The following is a 20,176-nucleotide window of genomic DNA, read 5'->3' on the forward strand; positions in this document are numbered from 1 at the left end:
ACAATGTATTTTATGCTCCTTGGAGGAAATTTGTTCACCTACAAATTAAAGCAAGAAACGATCTATTGTTGCCCGAAGCTTTTTAGTTGTTGTATTGTTGAAAATTTATCACAGAAGATTGGCATTATTGTTCCATATCCTATATCCATGTATTATGATAATCAAGCAGCTATCATATCTCTAACAACTTAGTATTTCATGAGCAAACCAAACATATTAAAATGGATTGCCATTATGTGAGAGAAAATATTCTCTCAAAAGTGATATGTTTGATATATATAAGAAGTGTAGATTATACAAGGAGCAAGTTATGCATCTGCAATATTGACACAATAACCTGAGAGGGAGTTTTAGCGATGACGGATGGTCTCCATCTTTTATTTTTGGGTTTAACCCCAAGATAGTTAGATTGTAATTTTCTATTACCATATGCCCTTTTTTATTTGTAATGGAATTGGCTATCCAGGGTTCTAACACCACCCAACTTTGAGGGAAAAAAAAAGAATAAAAGAAATTCCTAGTTTCTCTCCTTCTTCCTCTTTGTTTCCTTTTTTTTGCTCTATTATTATGAATTGCAACATTCCTAACATTATAATATCTTCGGATCACCAATCACACTCGAAATATTCATTCCACAACTTGTGCAGGCATCCAAACAGTACAAAATTTATGCTCTTCTATGGCCTACCCAATTTAATTAAATCTGAAGGATAACTTAGCTAAGCATCAACTTAATGACACATTATGCACTGTAAAATATTTTACATTATTGGGCAAATCAGGTTGGGCCAGGCCATTCTTCAGTGACATACATGACCGGTCCAAAAACTTTCAGGCCCAGAAAAAGGTACCCAGCTTGCCCCGTTGGGCATGGTCTAATCTGCGCCTCAACACAGACAGGTACGCCCTCTTCCCCTCCAAAAGCGTTTACCGCCAAAAATCCCCAATCGCTTTCCCTCCATCTCCTCTTCCCGCCACCTCCCCATATATATATATATATATATATATAAAACATATACCCTCATACTCTCTCTCTCTCTCTCTCTCTCTCTCTCTCTCTCACCCCATCCCAAGGTGAAACCATGCCGGGGAGGCGAGCGCAACCCTCATCCGCCATGAGAGGCATCTCCAACCGAAGCCGATTCGAGAGCTTCCTCCACCACACACTTTCCGGCCGCGCCCGCCCCGATCCCAGTCGCCGCCGCCATCTCCTTGCCTCCATCCCCCGGCCACCGTTCCCCCTCCCCGCCTCCGCTGCCGCCCCCGACGACGTCCTTCTCGCCTCCGTCAAGGATCTCCGGACCAGAAGGGTCTTCTCCCCGGCCTCCATCCCCATCGAGACCCCCCCTGATTCGATGGCCAGCAACAAGCCTGACGACGATCGGAAGGATGGGATTGACCGGTCGGAGAAGGCGGTGACTGAAGATGAGAGGAATGGAGAAGCTGACGAGACCTCGACGGGATCCGGTGGGCCTGATGATAATTTAGTCCAGAGTACACCACCTGATGGAATCATCTCCTTGGGGGTTGATACGGCTCCTGGAGAACGAGAAACGGAGGTTTCTCCCAACGATCAACAGACCGATAACTTGGGGTCAGATATAGGTTCTGGAGATCGATCAATTGGGATTTCTTCCAACGATCAAAGGGCCGATGTGAAGTTGGATTCGGGTAACCCTCCAAAGAGGAGAGAAGTAAGTGTCAATTTGATCTCTGGGGCCAGGATTCTTTCCTTGTAGCTTGTTTGATTGCTTTGGGTTTCATGCAATTAAGCTTCTAGTGCTAAATTAGGGTTATAGTTTCATGGTTATCGTCATTTTATTCTCTAATCTTTCAAAACTGGGGACTAGGACGAGGTTGGGGGGGAGCGGGTTTGTTTCCATAAAGTTTCCTTACTCGCCGTCTCTGGTAATTGGAGCAAAATTGCTTCTTTTCCTTGTCCTGACCTGTTATGTAATATTTGTGCTACTTATAGAAGTAACGCGTTAATCTATTTCAGGGACTTGCTCCTTGCTCACGTTCGAAGCTGTTTAGGAATCCAAGTTCTTTTAGCTACAGAAGATTGCTGCCATTTCTTATGGATCTAGAGAAAGAGAATTCAAGTAATTAACTTTTTGTGTTGGTTTGTTTTCTTTTTTGTATAGAGTTCTGTTATTTCTTTTCATCTTCGTGTATGCCTTGGATAATTGACTTTTCTCAAACACTTTGATATATGCAGGTGGTTTAAAAATCCTTCCTTGCCAGAATGCTGCGGAAAAAGTAGTGGAAGAAGAGCCAAAACCACTACATGTGGATACTTTGTCCAAACAACAGATTCAGTTGGGAAGCTCTGAGGGTTCCTTGACTGAAAAATCGAGCGACACTTGGAATTTTGTGGAAAATCCAGTCAGTAAAAGTCCTTCCTTGAAACCTACTGGAGATGATGTTTATGATACAACAAGAATGGTATCACCACTGCCAGATTCATGCAATGGAAGAGCAATGCAGGTTGATGAGGTTAAGTCAGAAACATATTTTGCCGATCCTATTCTTGAATCAGAGATGTTACATAAGTCATATCTGTCTTCTCCCATCATTCATGAAGATCTATCAGTTGATGAGTTGACTGGTAATGTGCAAGCCCTTCCATACCTGCCAGCAAAAGTTGATGTGGACTGCAGAAAGATGCTGCCTGTGTTGAATATGGATCAGAAGCCTCTTCAAAGAGAATCTCAGCTCGAGGTCGTCCATTCTGTGGCAAGGCATGCCCTTGCTCCAAAAAGAGGGATTTTAAAGAGATATGGGAGAAGATGCAAAGGTATCTGCATGTGTTTGGAATGTGCCACTTTTCGTGTCGAAGCAGATAGGGCATATGAGTTCTCCAGGAAGCAGATGGACGAGGCAGATGAAATCATAGTAGGACTAATAAAGGAGCTGGCAAATCTCAGAAATCTGGTGGATATATATGCTGTACCAACGGTTGGTGGGGGAAGCTCCACAATTCTTCAACTCAATCAGGTAATGACACATCTTGCGCACAAACGCATATGTTTCCTGTATCTTGTTTTCCTTTGTTCTGAAATTAACATATTTCTGTTCTTCTGTTTGAGTGTGAAACTTTCTACCTATAGCTGTCTTTTCAGTCATTAGGAGGATAAAACCTTAAACTGATACTCGTTGCATTTGTAATTGCTTTAAATTCTCCATACTTTATGCAAGGAGAATTGTTATAATTATAATTTGCTTAAGAAGATCATCAGTTAATGATCTTTAAACTTTGGATGTAATCAGTATACTCTCAGCATACAACAAAATAAGAGCTGGAAGATACCTTAAGAATTGATTTTGTTGTTCATGACCAGGATTGGGATAGATAGTATTCTACTGGTAAAAATAAGAATGTTGGTAATTCTTAAGGTTTCCATTTGAGAGGGTACACCTGACAATTTCATATCTCAATGATGTTCATTTTTGGATTATTCTTAAGCAAATATTCTTTGGATAATTATAACATCAGGGAAAAATTGAAAGAGCTATTGGTTGGGGGAATATTGAGGCTTTTAGAAAAACAAATTGTGTAAATAAGTTTTGATGACTGAGTCTAGACTAATTGGATATTCCTTGTTGGTGTTAAAGACTACAACTAGCATCTGCATGGAGAATCTACTATCTGAAGTCTTCTTGAATAGTTGAGCTGGTTGTTTGAAGGTGGCTTGAAAAGTAGTTTGAAGTTTGTTTTTTGTTTGTTATCTCATACATGTAGACTGAATGGTGCAGGACAGGAGATTTAGGGAAGAAGATATGAATAGAAAGGGGAGGGGAGAGAAGATCTGGAATCCACCAGATGCCAAGATAATGTTTTCATTCCAAAAATACTCTGACTAAACAATAGACATTTTTCCATATATAGCCCCCTATGCAACTGTCCATGATCCCACAAGTGATCATGTTGAAGGGAGAATTATAACAATTATAAAATTGGACGCCACGCATGAAAAATTAGTTTTAAAATTTTTATTTATAACAATTATAAATATGAAACATACTAATATGTAAAACATACCTCGATCCAGCAGCGGAAGTTGGATGAGATATGTCGGATCTGCGAGGCCTGGATCTGCAGGCCCTCTACTTCACACGCACGTCGAGCTTCGTAGGAAGGTAGGATGACTTTGATATTCGTGCAAAACACCTTTTGCAAAAGGGGCCCTAGAAGAAAAGAAATTCCCTTTTTCTTTTCTTCTCTTTCTTTTCCTTTTCCCTAACAGCAAATCACTGTTTTCTTCTCTCCCGTTTCTTCACGGCACGCCCGAGAGCAGTGACGCCTGAGTTTGATCCCGATCACAGAGGAAGAGGGAAGGCAGGAGAGAACGCCGGATCTGAGCTGGACTCTGTACCACCAGAGAGAGAACTTCTTCCTCTCTCTTCTTCTTCTTCACTGAATCAAGACTACCTCTCTCTGTCTGACGTTTTCTTCCCAAGAAAAAAATTCTCTCTTCATCTTTGAGGAAACGGTGGCCTACAAATAGGCCAATGCTGAGAGGAGTTAAGAGGCATAAATGGCCGAGCGTTATTGTATTCATTCGTTATCTAATATGAATGAATTTCATAACGTTTGTTTCAAAAACAACCATGGGGAAAAAACAGCGATTAATGCCGATAACTGCCGTATTTCAAAAATCAAATTAAACTGGAATGTAGCCGGTTCAAAACCGGACATTCTAGTCCAAACGGCAATCCAAATGGAGTCCGGATGGAGACATGGCGTGGCTTTGAAGCATCAGCAGAAAGTCCTCTGTTTTCTCCCAGGCTTTCTCTCATCGCGGCTCATAGGACACTTCTTAAGGGTCCATAGCTTTTATCCATTGCGGCTCATAGGGGATGCTTAAGGGTCCATGGGAGCTTAAGGGTCCACAGGTCCATGGGTTATTTAAATTGGGATTGGGTCAGTAGTTCAATCAATTGGGTTAGCCTACTTGGTTCTAAACCAAATTGATGGCCCAATTGAATGATTTTTGACCAAAAAAAATTCCACATGAGTCCGACTCATGGGAGGTTCAATTGGGTCCAGTCTCGGCTCGATTTAAGTCCGACTTAGATCAAAACAAATACGAAATTAAATCCCAATTAAATCATGATCGAGCCCAATTACTCTAATTGAGACCCAATCAAACCCAATCTCAATAATTGAGTCCTGATCAAGTTCAATTACATTAAATGAAACTTGATTGACCCTGAATACAGACTTAATTAGTTGTTCATCCATAAAATTTAGCATGTACCTCATGTTAAGTGCTAGCTGAACATAGACAGAACCAAATTCCAAATGACCCACAATTTAATTCTTAATTAAATTGGGTAAAGATCTTCCTACTTAGCTTGACTAATGTGCGTGACTCCGATAGATTCGAACACTAAGCAGGTAGTACATGGACTACTCCATGCACTAATCGAGGTAATCATCTAGCAATGATACCCGACGTCCGGATAGGTCGGATATGCAAAGCAACATTCAAGAACCTAGATGTATGGTTATTGCATAATTCATTCCTATGACCTTCGATGCTCAAGATGACCTCAGAGTGGACTGTCGAACTCTGGGTCCGGTCATCCATAGTGTATTTCAAATAATCAAATCAAGTGATGTATCACTTGGTTTACCCTGGCCAAGGTTTTGCTGAATTGAAATATAGCGAGACATCAACTCCTATAATCTGGAGCGGTCAATCCCATCTTGACTCATACACAGACTTCGCGAGTACTTGATTGCACCCAGCATCCTTCTGATTCCTGAATTAGAAATTCAGGTCGTCCAGTGCCTAAGTACAGTGAGCTGCTTGCAAGTCACCGTGACAGTCTCAGGTCTAAGGGATATTTATGCCCATACGCTTTGCTAGCTAACTCTCGACAGTGGAGTGCTACGCAGATGAGTCACTGTTCAGTGACGATGTACTTCCACATCTCACCTGTATGCCATACAGTGTCTCTACACTCCTTGGTTTAAGAGGACAACAAACTAAATGGCACATAACGACCTATACTTGACATAGCTATCGTCCAATTGACAGTTTATCATTTGGTCGCGAACTGGTTTAAGGACTAAATGATAAAACCTCCTTTATCCACTAAATTAGTCCTAAGGATTTCATCACAATACACAGGAGTTCAATTTGAAGATGTAACACTTGTGATGAATAGAAAAATGCCAGAATAAATTTTTATTCATTTTAATAAAACATATACATACACCAATTTCTTACAATTAAAAAATTGGCTTTGGGACACAATTTCCAACACATGTAACTACCCATGATCCAACAAACATCATGGTTCACTACAACAGCTAAACGCAGTCATAACAAGTCAGCAACTAACATAAGAACGAAAATACATAATAAATAAATGAAAATACATAAGAAAATAACACTAGGGCCAAAATGCTATGCACGCCGGCAACGCCTATAAATATGCTGGAAATGGTGGTCTGTGTCCCCACCAACTGAACTGGTGCGGGACAGGAGATTTAGGAAAAAAGATATGAATAGAAAGGGGAGGGGAGAGAAGATCTGTAATCCACCAGATGCCAAGACAATGTTTTATGGGCTCCTGTCATAAGCGATAGGGTAATTAAGGCTATATTTTTGGCATTCAGCCATCCAAACACTTGCGATCCTCAACTGTTTTTGAGCTGAACACGTGTAGATTTTCTCTTTCCACAGAAGGTGATACAATAGCATGAGAGCTAAGAAATGGTATAGCTAAAGACTTTTACCATTCAAAGTAATGGTTCATATCAGCAACCAGTCAATGAAGACTTTTGGGTTGAGATGACCATCATAACTTGGTGCATCGATCTTAATACTGCACATTACATGCTTATCCGGTGTTTCACGCGCTCTTAGATAGTCCCTCTGGTAGTGTTGCCCAAGGCCTCGGGGGCGGGGCGGTTCATTTAGGGAAGAAGATATGAATAGAAAGGGGAGGGGAGAGAAGATCTGGAATCCACCAGATGCCAAGACAATGTTTTCATTCCAAAAATAGTCTGACTAAACAATAGACATGGGGTTCCATATATAGCCCCCTATGCAACTATCCATGATCCCACAAGTGATTATGCAACTACCCATGATCCAACAAACATCATGGTTCACTACAATAGCTAAACACAGTCATAACAAGCCAGCAACTAACATAAGGATGAAAATACATAATAAATAAACAAAAACACATAAGAAAATAACACTAGGGCCAAAGTGCTATGCACGCCGGCGACGCCTATAAACATGCTGGAAATGGTGGTCTGTGTCCCCACCAACTTCCTTTAGCTGAGAAGAGTTCGCCTCTGGCGAAACGGAACTCTGGTAATGCTCCAACAGGTCTGAAGCAAGTTGTTGAAGCTCATCTTTGGTAATCCAGGTATCATCTGATGGAGGTCGACCATGACATTTGACAAGATATCGCTGATAACCACCGCTTTGCGTACTAACAATCTGATCGTCCAAAATCTGTTCCACTGTGTCAGTGATATGCAGAGAAAAAGGTACAGGAGGCAAGGCAGGAGCAGGAGCAGGAGATATGTTTTCAAAATTGGATGTAAGGTCAGTGTCAGGCTCATTGAATGGGTCTTTAGGAATAGTTGTCGGACCTCTGTAGGCAACTAAGTCTTCTACATTAAAAACTGGATTAATCCCAAAATCACTTGGAATATCCACCACATATGCATTAGATTCAACCTGTTTCAGAATTTTGTATGGACCCATACTTCGGGCGTGCAATTTTCTAACGGCTCCTGGTGGAAATCGTTCAGGTCTGATTCTGATCATTACATCATCACCCACTTGAAATTCTTGATAACGTCGACGCAAGTCAACGACCATTTTATATCTCGCATTATTGATTTTAATTTTCTTATTAATCTCTTTATGTAAGTTTTGCATGTGTTGCGCGAAGGACTCAACGGTCTCAGAGATTCTGTTGTTAGGTGCTACTGGGATAAGATCAACAGGTTTTCGCGGAACATAGTCTAAAACAATTTCGAAAGGACTCAAGCCAGAGGTCCTGTTCACAGAGCTATTGTAGGCGAATTCAGCTGTGGATATGTGAAGATCCCAATTATCCGGGTGGTCACCTGCTAAACATCTTAGAAGGTTTCCTAGGCTACGGTTGACCATCTGTCTGAGGGTGATATGCTGTGGAATATTTAAGTTTCGTGTCCATAAAATTCCAGAGGATCTTCCAAAAATAACTGACAAATTTGGCATCTCTATCAGTCACTATCGATTTTGGAAGCCCGTGGAGCCTAACGACCTCGTTAAAGATTATCCTCGCAACTTTGGAGGCGTTAGAAGTCTTGGAAGTGGGCAGAAAATATGCCATCTTAGAGAACCGATCCACTACCACGAGAATGGAATCATGCTTACTTCTAGTTTTTGGCAATCCTAGCACGAAATCCATACTAATATCCTGCCAAGGACGATCTAGGACAGGAAGGGGGGTATATAAGCCAGTGTTTTGTTTGCGTTGTTTGGATAAGTGACAAGTACGACACTGACTAATAATTTTCGCAACATCCCGTTTTAAACTAGGCCAATAAAATCTTTGTTCGACCATATCAATGGTCTTATTTCTACCAAAATGGCCAGCTATTCCTCCTGCATGGAGTTTCCAAACAAGAAAGTCTCTAAGGGATGTTTGAGGAATACACAGTTTGTTTCCTCGGAACAGGAAAGCATCAACCACAAGGTAGTCACTATTGTCCCTGGTGTGACCTTCTAACACGCTAGCATAGATCTCAGCAAAGTTCGAACAAGTTGCATAATCATCATTCATACGATCAAATCCAGTAACCTTTATGCTTACTAAAAAAAGTAATGCTACACATCGGCTTAAGGCATCAGCTGCCTTGTTGTCAATTCCTGCTTTATGACATAACATGAAAGTGTATTCTTGAAGAAATTCAGCCTACTTTTCGTGTCGTGAACTCAATCATTTCTGAGAATTCAAGTACCTCAAAGCTTCATGATCGGAATATAATACGAACTCTTGAGGTAACAAATAGTGACGCCAGTGACGCAGCGCTTGCACAACTGCGTAAAATTCTTTGTCATAGGTGGAATATTTTCGTTTGGCATCATTCAGCTTCTCACTGAAGTAAGCGATAGGATGTTTTTCTTAGCTTAAGACTCCACCTATACCTATGCTAGATGCATCACAAGAGACTTTCAAAAACTTTAGTAAAATTTGGGAGGCACATGACCGGGGTTTTTGTCATTCTAGTCTTGATCTCTTGGAATGCCTTTGAGGTTGCAGCGGTCCAATGAAATTCACCTTTTCGGATACAATCCATAATCGGTGCAGTGATCGTACTAAAATTCTTGATGAACCTCCTATAAAAGGTGGCTAAGCCGTGGAAGCTTCGCACCTCAAATAACGTAGTGGGTTCGGGCCATTCAAGAATAGCTTGGACTTTTGTGGGTCTGTTGAAACATCCTCAGAAGACACAACAAACCCTAAGAAGATTACACAATTAGTCATAAATGAACACTTCTTAAGGTTCGCATATAGGCTTTCTTTCCTTAGTGAATTGCAGACCAAACGTTGGTGCTTCCTTGTTTTTGCTATAAATTAAGATATCGTCAAAATAAACTACAGAGAATTTTTCCATGAAAGTTCTTAGCACTTGGGTCATAATTCACATAAATGTGCTAGGTGCATTTGTCAACCCAAAGGGCATGACTAGCCACTTGTATAATCCATCCTTGGTTTTGAAAGCTGTTTTCCATTCATCTCCAGGGCGGATATGGATTTGGTGGTAACCACTCTTAAGGTCAATTTTGGAGAAGATAGTGACACCTGCCATCATGTCAAGCATGTCATCTAATCGTGGTATTGGAAATCGATACTTAATTGTTATCTTATTAATTGCCCTGCTATCCACACACATTCTCCAAGTGCCGTATTTTTTTGGGTGTTAGAAGTGCAGGCACCGCACACGGGCTAAGACTCTCTCGGATGAACCCTTTTTGGAGTAGTTCATCAACTTGCCGTTTCAATTCAGCGTGTTCAATCAGATTGAGTCTATAATGAGGCAAGTTTGGGAGAGTCGCCCCTGGGACCAAGTCTATGGCGTGCTGAATGTCACACATAGGAGGGAGCTTATCAGGAAGGTCCTCAGAAAAGATATCCTTAAATTCTTCCAGAACACGATGAACTTCCTTCGGAAAATCTTGGAAATCTGGAGCAATTTCTTTGGAAACTAACATAATAACTATAGATTCTTGGGTTGCTGCTTTCTCAAACTCCTTAGGACTAATAATTTGAAGGCGCTTTTCAACTTTCACATCCTTCTTTCCAGCAATAGAGGGCCTAGGAGGCAAAGGATTCAGACGAATTTTCTTTCCTTGGTAAATAAAAGAACAGGAATTGGATTTGCCATAAATGGTCACGTCCAAATCATAATGCCACAGTCTACCAAGGATGATGTACCCAACATCCATGGGAATAACATCATACCAGACCTTATCATTATATTCAGAAAAGTTGATTTGGACTAAGCAACGCTCAGTGACTGGTATAGCGGTTTTGTCCACCCAAGACACATTATAAGGATTTGGATGAGGCAATGTCTTTAACTATAGCTTCTCGACGGTTTTTGTGGATACAACACTGACGCTACTCCCACTGTCGATGATAACTTTACAGCTATGTTCGCCACATTTGATATAGGTGTGAAATATGGATCGGCGTCTCCAGTCATCATCTTCTTACTTAGGTTGTGTAAGGACGCACCTAACTACACCTAAAGGAGTAGAACCCTCAAGTAAGCCGGGCTCCTCACCTTCATTTGAATCTTCAGGGTCTACCTCAGGCTCATAGACCATCTCATCTTCTTCATCATTTCATTCTTCTTCAATGACCAGTGTTTTCTTAGTAGGACATTGACTAGCTCTATGCCGAAAACCAAAACATCTGTAACACTGATCTCGAGAAACTTTGGGGGGCTTACTTAAAATTTCTTTATTTTTTTGATCATTAATTTTCTGGGACTCTATCGCTTGATTCTAATATTGGGCTTACCCCAAGTGTTAGGTTGACTTCCATAGGTGAACTTGTGGTTGGACTCCTTTAAATCAAAACGCCTGAAGGTTGGTTTATTATTGTAACGCTTGATGTCTTGGACGAGTTGATAGGCATGTTCTAAAGAATTGACCTCGCGTAGAATAAGCTCTTTTTGTAGGTCATCTCGCAATCCGGACCTAAACCTAAAAAGGGTCAACTCCACACTCTCGCGTGCATCGCATCGCATGAAGAACTCATCAAAGCGAGCGATGTACTCAGACACAGGTTTATTTCCTTGAGTTAGTTGTTGCCACTGATCTAATAGGCAACTCTTATAGAATGTAGGGAGATATTTTTCTTTTAACTTCTCCTTCATTTCATCCCATTGTACTATAGGGGGTTGTCTAGCTCTAGCGAGCATATTTTCTATTGTATTCCAATGCAACTTTGCGGGACCAGTGAGCTTCATTTTTGCAAAACGAACTCTACGATCTTCAGATAGGTTATACTATTCAAAGTAATGGTCCATATTAGCGAGCCAGTCAATGAAGACTTTTGGGTCGAGACGACCATCATAACTTGATGCATCGATCTTAATACTGCGCATTACATGCTCATTCGGTGTTTCACGCCCTCTTAGATAGTCCCTCTGGTATTGTTGCCCAAGGCCTCGGGGGCGGGGCGGTTCAAACTCACCAAGTTCAGACTCTCCATCGTTGTGAGTAACTTGGAGGTTGGTGATTGAATTTTCAGTCAAAGTCAAGCGGGTGTTTAGCCTAGTTTCAAGGTCAGTAATCCTTGCCCCTAATATGGTTTCTAATGCTGCAATGGCATTTAACACCTGTTGGTTTGGGTTGGTAGATATCTCATGTGAGTAGGATGTACTGCTGCGAGTTGTCATGCTCTAGAATACGAAAATCCTAGATATAAAAATAACATTCAGATTAAAATCAACAATCTTGAATAAAAGACTTCTGATAGAGTCTCGGTTACTTTCGAATTAGCACAGGTGATAACTAAATATCAGGACCTTAGATACTGCTAACCTTGGCCTAGGTCATGCAAAATCTTTGCAGGTTAATCTAATGAAAGTGGGGTCCTTCAAATTGATTAGGGCTTCACCAGATTTAAGTAAAATTTCTGAGTTGCCTTTTGAGGATTTGAAAAAAATAACTTGCAAGGCTCATTACGTGTTTTCAAGGGGCACAGACTCTTATAAAATTAGGTCCTATCTCAAATCGACAACATGAAGTAAAAGCAATAACAATCTAAAGATAAACTAGTTTATAGGAAAAGGCTGAAAAATTATTTAAAGGAAAGATACGACCTTTTCTTACAGATCTGAGTCAGTGGAAGAGTTTGGATGTCAGAGTGCAGGACGCAGAACCGGAATCCAACAATTTGTGGAGGATGCTGCTGGAAGACGGCTGAACTCCTGATTTTTTTTTTGTGGAAGTCCAATATGTTGCAGGTGCTGGATCGAAGTGTGGAGGCCCGAAGGACGGGCCCGCGAGACAGCAGGCCAAAAAGTTGATTGGGCCCACCTGACAATAGGCCAAAGCTGGAAGAGGGAAGTTGGATTCAGCCCGCTCAACTGAGATGGAACAAATAGAAGGGACCCGAAGCTTCTGGACTGGCTTCGGGTTCCTTCTTGCCAACGGAAAAAAGGGCACTCGTCTGAGGGAGACGCAGGGGGGAAAGAGAGATCTGAGGGAGAGATCTGAGAGTTGGGAAGTGATGGAAGCTGCGAGACAGCGTGGGCGGAGGCGGCGTCGGAAGTCGGAGGTGGCGGCACGGAGGAAGAGGGGTCTCAGTGAGATGGGAGGGAGAAAAAGAAAGGGGATTAGGGTTTGAGGGATGAGATATAGAAGGGAGAGTGGTCTCGGTGAGCTGGGAGGGAGAAGAGACAGGGTGAACTCGAGGGTTGGTGGAGGGTGGAGGCAGCGGAGAAGATGAAGGAGGTGGCGGCGTGACCGAGGCAGTGGCGTGTGCGGTCACAGAGGAGAGCGGCGATGGCAGACGAGGGCGGCTTGGCGGCAACGAGGAGAGGCGGAGCGGCGGCAGTGAAAGGAGGCGCAGCGACCTGCCGGCGGCGGCTTTGCGGGCGGCCGGTCGTGAAGAAGAAGAGGTATTCTTTTTTTTTTGACTAGCTTGTGCGACTGACGTGCGATGGAGCACGTGTGCCTCATGTGGGTTGGGGCACGTGCAACTCATGTGCAACTCTTTTTTTTTGGGGGGGGCAGATCCGGGCTAATGAACTGGTGACGGGTGAGGGACTTACCTGTTAACCGGTGCTTCCTCAACCTCCCGACGGTTTCGGGAGGTGGTTCCGAACTCTGTGGCTACTGCTGCAGAGTGGATCCGGTGGCCTGCGGTGGTGGAAGGCAGCCGGTCACGAGCTCTTGACTGGTTGATGAGATCAGAGGAGAAGCAGCTTCCCCTTGTTGGTTCTGGTGAGAATTGATCGAGAGGAAGGGGAACAGGGACGAAGAAGGGAGGCGATGCTCCTTCCCTTTTTGGCAACGCGAACTGCATGTGGCCCTTCAACATGCTTCGGTGTCCGTGGCGTTCGGGGTACAGCGTAGATCTTGTGCGCCCACCTGAATCTTGGAATCCGACGCTGCTCCGCCATACACTAGGGTGGAGCTTCTGTGGGAGTTTTCGGGAACAAAAGGAAACAGCAGAAGGGTTTTGAGTTTTTTTTTTTTGTAGTCTGTCCCACTGCAGCCCAGAAAGGAAAAGGTTTTGGCAACAGTGGCAAAACCGGGGCTCTGATACCAAACTGGTGCGGGATAGGAGATTTAGGGAAGAAGATATGAATAGAAAGGGGAGGGGAGAGAAGATCTAGAATCCACCAGATGCCAAGACAATGTTTTCATTCCAAAAATACTCTGACTAAACAATAGACATGGGGTTCCATATATAGTCCCCTATGCAACTACCCATGATCCCACAAGTGATCATGTAACTACCCATGATCCAACAAACATCATGGTTCACTACAACAGCTAAACACAGTCATAACAAGCCAGCAACTAACATAAGGACGAAAATACATAATAAATAAACGAAAACACATAAGAAAATAACACTAGGGCCAAAGTGCTATGCATGCCGGCGACGCCTATAAACATGCTGGAAATGGTGGTCTGTGTCCCCACACTGAAGTATCTTGACTCTTTCTCATCATCTATAGTAATATTTATGTAAACTGGATTTTTTTTTTTTTTTTTTACATAGATTAGATAGCCATCTTCCTGGAAAACGTGTTTAAGATTCTTCCATGATTAGTCTCAGGAGTGGTTCATTCTGATCCTTGCTTGCTGGCCCAAGACTTTTGGTTTGAGTTCACATGGTTTGAATTTCATTTACTTTCTTTAGAATCATGTAGTTTGGAAGTGCAAGCCTCCTGAAAAATTAAAGTGTAATTGGATTTGTTTGAACATGATTTGCTAAGGTTAAACACTGAAGTCTTTTGCCAAGTGAAGGAAGAGGATCCTCAGAATAGTAGGAGATAGACCACATAAACAAAGAATAAGGGCTTGACATAGTCTGGAAAGATTACATCGCAGCTCTTCTTCTCTTCTCCTTTCTCTCATTGTTTCTTTCTCTAGAATTGCTCTGGAGTTACAAGTAGAAAGCTCTTGCTCTGTTAGCCCTTTTTTTATTCTAAGTTTGAGATTTCCTTAATGATAAAATCAGTAAATTTTCCTCGTAATAGTTTCCATCCAAAAAATGGTGATAGAGATACAATGTCATAAGTCAGATGCCTGTGAGACGTTCCACTAATTTTAATATTTCTTCCACGAAGAAATTATGAACCTAATTATTATATCAGCAGAGTTGAAGTCCAAGCTCTTGGAAATGGTTCTTAAAGATTATGATGATAGAGAAAGCCATTTTAATCATCAATGCCAATGAAGTTTGAGTAGAAGAAGTTTCCATCATGTAATACGGATGTTTCACTGTCATGGCAAATGGTTGGACCCAGTTTTTGGATCATTGATTGACGAAGACTTAAAGTTGGTATTGATATGCGCTCATCATATGCACCAAACCTGTCATTGCCAACCATGCTGTTCATGGCCTCATTAATTGAGATGCTTGGGTTCACTGCTGCTGATGCGCCTTGGAGGGATTAGAGTGCGCATTCCTTTCGAAGAACAGGGCTGGCCCCTCCCAAATTGTATGTGAGACGGTTACTCTCACAAGACAGAAGAACAAAACAAGAGTGGGTATCATGATAAATGCAGTGTCTTCTTAAAAGAAAGGAGTACCTGTGGGTATAATTCTGTTGTTCTCTGCATAAATCAGCTTCTAATGAATATATGTTTGAGTTTTTTAAGTTTGTCAGAATGCCATATTAGATAAGAAGTTACAACAGTAGATAGGAGTAAGTTGGAACTAAGACTTCTGGTGGAGACAGAACAATAGAATTGGTTGTCGCTGACTTGTTGCTTTCGATGCTTATTCCTTGCTTGATAATTTGTCACTAGTCTTATCACTCCCCTCAAATATATGGGTGGTTGAGGGACGAAATTTGTGAAAATACGGGCAGTGAGATGCTCTAGTGATGATTCCAGCTGATAAATTCTAAGGGGCAAAGTGCAATGATAGCTTTAACAGCAACAAATTCACTTACAAAATGATAATCCACCTCTATGTATTTTGTAAATGCATGAAATAATGCATTCCCAACCATGCAGGTGGCACTAATGTCATAACAATACCAGCAACAGTTGTTGCACATCAATTTGCAAGTCTTGTAAGAGGTAGGATAGCCAAAGCATCCCTAAGGTAGTAATTGCTAGAGTCAGTGCTAGACCGTGCAACCATCCATCATGACTCAGCAATCTATCATTAAGCTCAGTGAAAATGAGCACTTCAGATGAGTGTTTATTTCATTCATGGTCGATAGTAATCTAGTCTCAAAAAGAGGAAAGAAAACTAAGCTAGATTACTATTAAAAAGGGGAAAGAAAACTAAGTCTGAGTCAGAAAATTTTGACCAATGACAGCTGGTGAATCAGCGATGTTTGTGATATTTCTGCAATGGTTTTAGAGCCTTTTTCAATGATATAAAGCTCATTATAAAGATGCAATTTTCTAGCTGGAGATCATCGAAGAAATAGTTCATGCAATATTTCCTAAACTTCTTCTGATGTGGATAGACCTAGAACTTGCTACTGACACATCAATAAAAGCAACATTATTGCATGATTTTACAAAATGATCATTTTTCCTCCATGTAATGCATTAGATATCCAAGGAGATTTTGTAAGTCTTGCTTAAGTTCTTTTTATTTTGATCTAGGATTCTTGAAAGTTGAATTAAGCCATCAACATAGCCAATTACATCAGTACAAGTGAGTAGACTTTATGATTTGATTTCTTCTTGGACCATTCAATTTGACATATGCAAAGCTGTTTAGGTTTGTGATAGGCAAAGATAAAAAAGAAGTATATGCCATGATTCAATAAGTTGGATGCTGATTGAAGAAGAAATGCTAGTGTGTAAGATATTGATGTTAAAAAAGGAGTAAAGAACCATAACATTGGATATATGAAACCTGCTTAGGTTTGTAATAGGCAAAGATGAAAAAGATGAAAAAGATGCTGCCACTGAGGTAGTAGCTCAATGGTACCATGGCTTTACTTCCACCCCTGTGGTTTTGAGTTCGAAATGTGCGGGCGTCGATTAAATTGTAGAGACCGGATGCTCCCTGCTCGGACACGTGGACTGGGAGGGCTTATTGGTCTGCTGGTAGTCTCGGTGGTGCCGGGTGTGACGTACTCACACGGAGGGTTCGTGCTGGAGCCAGAGGGGTAACCGAGCCGAGCCTACGGGTGGGGAGGGTATGAGTAAAACCGGCCGGGGTGTCCAACACATGGTTATTTCTGCCCGTATCAAACATTCTCCTGGTGGGGTGGGGGTCCAGTAGGGGCTGCTACGCAGGTGTGGGCTTGTTCCTTCCTCCTCCCTTCCCCTTTTTTTCAGCAAAAAAAAAAAAAGATGAAAAAGATGTTGATGCCATGATTCAATAAATTGGATTCCAATAGTGCATAAGATATTGGAGTTAGTAAATAGGAGAGCAAAGAAGAAAAATTTTGTTAAATCTTTGGCAATGGAAAGCTGCTCTAATACCATAGAACAAGTAATATGTTTGGTTAACGCTATGTGATTCTCCACATAAATGATAAACAAATGGTATATGTGGTGAACTTCTGTGATTCTCCTTGTAAATGGTTCATAATGAATACATATATCTGTGTTTGTTTTAGTTGTTTGCAGAAGTCTATGCAGATAAGATAAATAACAATTCTGACCCAAGTGTAGATTACGACTACAGATTTCTGGTATATATAGAATCATAATGTTGGTTGTTGTTGTTGGAGGTGCGTATACTTGCTTGATGATCTGTCATTTTTATCTCTTGGATCAATGTTATCATGCTAAGCATCTGCAGGTAAAGGTGTTAAGCAGGGGAGGAAAGGGATCTTGGAAAGAATGAGGTCTCTGTTCTTCCTGATTAGCTTCTAAAAGATATTAAAGTTATGGTGGGAATAATGCTGAAGCATGGTTGTATGATGGAAAATAAAGTAACTAACATTTTTGGAAATGAAAATAGATGATAGGAGGAAAGCTTCTGTATTTAATTGCTTAACGTTGGCATGCCCTCCATTCTTTAGACTTCCAGTGGTTGATTTTTCTTCAAGAAGCAATCCTAGAGTCTCCTCATCCTCGAGCAGCTGGTTTAAGTGCTGGCTGGGAAGTGGAAGGTGAGAAGGATGAAGGGTTGAATAATAAACGAAAGGTGAAAAGATGGTGGAGCATGTCTGAGTATGCAGGACTAGTGGAAATAGCTTGGTATCAGGTTGGGTTAATTAGCTAGGAAAAGTTGGCTTAGGAGCACTAGCTGCAGAATTAACTACTGCCAAAATGAACTGAGTTCTATCTATAGACTGGCAGACATTTGATAGACTCCTGTAAAAACCTATGTACTAGCCAACTGAACAATCCAGGTTTTGTTTGATGCAATTCTTAGTTCTTACAAATTCCTTTTTTGAAGGGGTTCATATTTCAGATGGGCCTGAGATTTTGGTTGTGTTTTAGTTTAGGTTCTAAATATAAATGGGTTAAAGCTGAATGCTGGAGGTGATTGAACCTTTATTTGATGCTAAATGGCACTAGAATGTAATCCTTGGAGCTTTGCAGTTTAGTTAAAGAATGCTTAGAGATGGTCAGAAATGAGAAGCACTTGGAATCATCACGTTAGGAAGCCAACTTGCTGGTGAATAAGCTAGTTCACATGATTGATGAATAGAGCTAAGTTCAGATGCTTTAGAGCTCCCATACTAAAATTTTCAATTTGTTGCGATCTCTCATTTTCCAGAAATTCGGCTACCTTTTTCTATTTTATCTTTCTTGTTTTCTTGTTATACCTCATATTTGTTGCAATGTTTAGTTTGTTAACTGTTAAAGTAAAAAAATGTGCACAACATTGACAATAGGAACTGATGGTTGAATATATTTCTTGATGGTATATTATTAGCTGATGGACATATTTGAACGTTCCACGGGTATGACTCATTTCCTCTACTTTTTTCTTGGCCACAATCATGTCATAAGCTGCAGTCACTCAATTTCCTTGTATTATCTGTACTTTTAGTTCACCTGACGGCTTTGTTATCCCATTTCTCCATTACCAGTACGTTCTGACCCGAAGATACAATATGACACACCCTGATAGGATGCTATAAAATGATCAATTTTTGCTCTTGCGACCATTCATCTTCAATAGGATACAGATGATATGCATGTGTTTTACTTTCTGGGCTTGTATTTTCAGTTATCAAGACTGCTTTATTATTTTCGCTTGACCAAAATCATATCTTCATCAATTGTCTATCTTTTGAACAACCATGGCTTTATGCTTGTACCAGGACCTGCTAAAAGGAGCTTGCCAAAGAGCCTTCAGAGCAGAGGAAGTAGCAAATAACCATCGCAGAAAAATGTTTAATGACCTCAACATACACTGCAAAATCCCTGTAATTTCTCTGTGCTTTGAAATGAATAATATTAATGAAATTGTTTCCCCCTTATAAAGGCATGCGGTATGAATTATATCAAATTGATTTTTCTGAAATTGCTTACAGGGGCCAGGGGCGACTTTTACAGAATGTGTTGAAGAAAGGATCACTCCATTATGTGACAGCAGCAATAGTAGGTAACAGGGGAAAATGTTATCTTTATGCCGTGTTTTCCTTCTCTAAGTTTCTGCAATGACTCTGAAGGATACCTTTGTGTGTATTGCCATGGAAAACTCGATGCAAAACCAGAGTTACAAAACTGTACCAGCATTGAGATCAGCTACCATAAAATGGGACTTCCGTCTTGATCGCATAGAAAAGGAAAAAAGCACTACTCCTTTTCCTATATTCCTTCCTATGTCCATTTCATTCTTTTAGAGAAGCAAAAGAGCTCCAAATTTAGCTTGATGTTTGCTTGAGAGGTGTCTTTCTTCATGCACATATTTTATATGTTTTCTGAGTTTTCAAAATATTGACTCTGCAATGGAATTTAGTGTGATACATGTTATCTTCAATTTGTTGTAGGGTATCTATGTTGTACATTCAATTTTACGGTTTCTCCATGTTACTTGGAATATCTATCTACTCCAACACAGTTTTTTCAACTCACTCAACTCAAATCTCATTAAAAAAAATTATAAATTAGGGTTTTTGTCTTTTTTTTATTGATGATCTACGTACATAGCTCTTATTTATAATAACCTAATAATTTAGGCCTCATCCAAAATAGCTAGCTAGAAAGTATTATTTAGACTTTTTGATAGCAAATAATTGTTATAGAATTAAATACATGTCCATACGGATCCTCACATACTTTCTTCTGTTTTAAGTCTTAATATCCTCGTCAAGCTAAAAGTTTAAATCCATTCAAATCTAATCATAAACGCTACGATTGGCCTATAGTCAGCCCTATGAATCTGTGCTGTAGTGTTTCTTAGTCCACATAGGTAATGAGCTAGGTTCATTATGATATCATTTGTAACAACTCAGATTCTTACCCAACGGGTCCTCACATACTTTTTCGTTCAAGCCCAAACATCCTCGTCAAAT

At 40.8% G+C, this 20,176-nt stretch overlaps 1 protein-coding gene across 1 annotated transcript; it reads left to right on the forward strand.

Moving 5' to 3' along the window:
* Positions 1-1,033: 1,033 nt before the first annotated feature.
* On the forward strand, positions 1,034-19,589 carry LOC103695698 (uncharacterized). Its single transcript, XM_008777090.6, has 5 exons — positions 1,034-1,694; positions 2,000-2,102; positions 2,219-2,997; positions 18,980-19,084; positions 19,193-19,589. The coding sequence occupies exons 1-5, from the start codon at positions 1,083-1,085 to the stop codon at positions 19,265-19,267; spliced, it is 1,674 nt and encodes a 557-aa protein (XP_008775312.4). The 5' UTR covers positions 1,034-1,082; the 3' UTR covers positions 19,268-19,589.
* The last annotated feature ends 587 nt before the right edge of the window (positions 19,590-20,176 follow it).

The sequence above is a fragment of the Phoenix dactylifera genome, chromosome 4 (assembly GCF_051530095.1).
Source record: "Phoenix dactylifera cultivar Ajwa chromosome 4, Ajwa_hap1_PhDact_Kaust_v1.1, whole genome shotgun sequence".
NCBI classification, from domain to species: domain Eukaryota; kingdom Viridiplantae; phylum Streptophyta; class Magnoliopsida; order Arecales; family Arecaceae; genus Phoenix; species Phoenix dactylifera.

Bases quoted from the DNA above. Each gene is read 5' to 3' on its own strand.
- LOC103695698 (XM_008777090.6), top strand. From the start codon at position 1,083: ATGCCGGGGAGGCGAGCGCAACCCTCATCCGCCATGAGAGGCATCTCC. The intron at 2,103-2,218 runs GTAATTAACTTT...TGATATATGCAG, and splicing joins TCTAGAGAAAGAGAATTCAA to GTGGTTTAAAAATCCTTCCT. The intron at 19,085-19,192 runs GTAATTTCTCTG...AATTGCTTACAG, and splicing joins ACATACACTGCAAAATCCCT to GGGCCAGGGGCGACTTTTAC.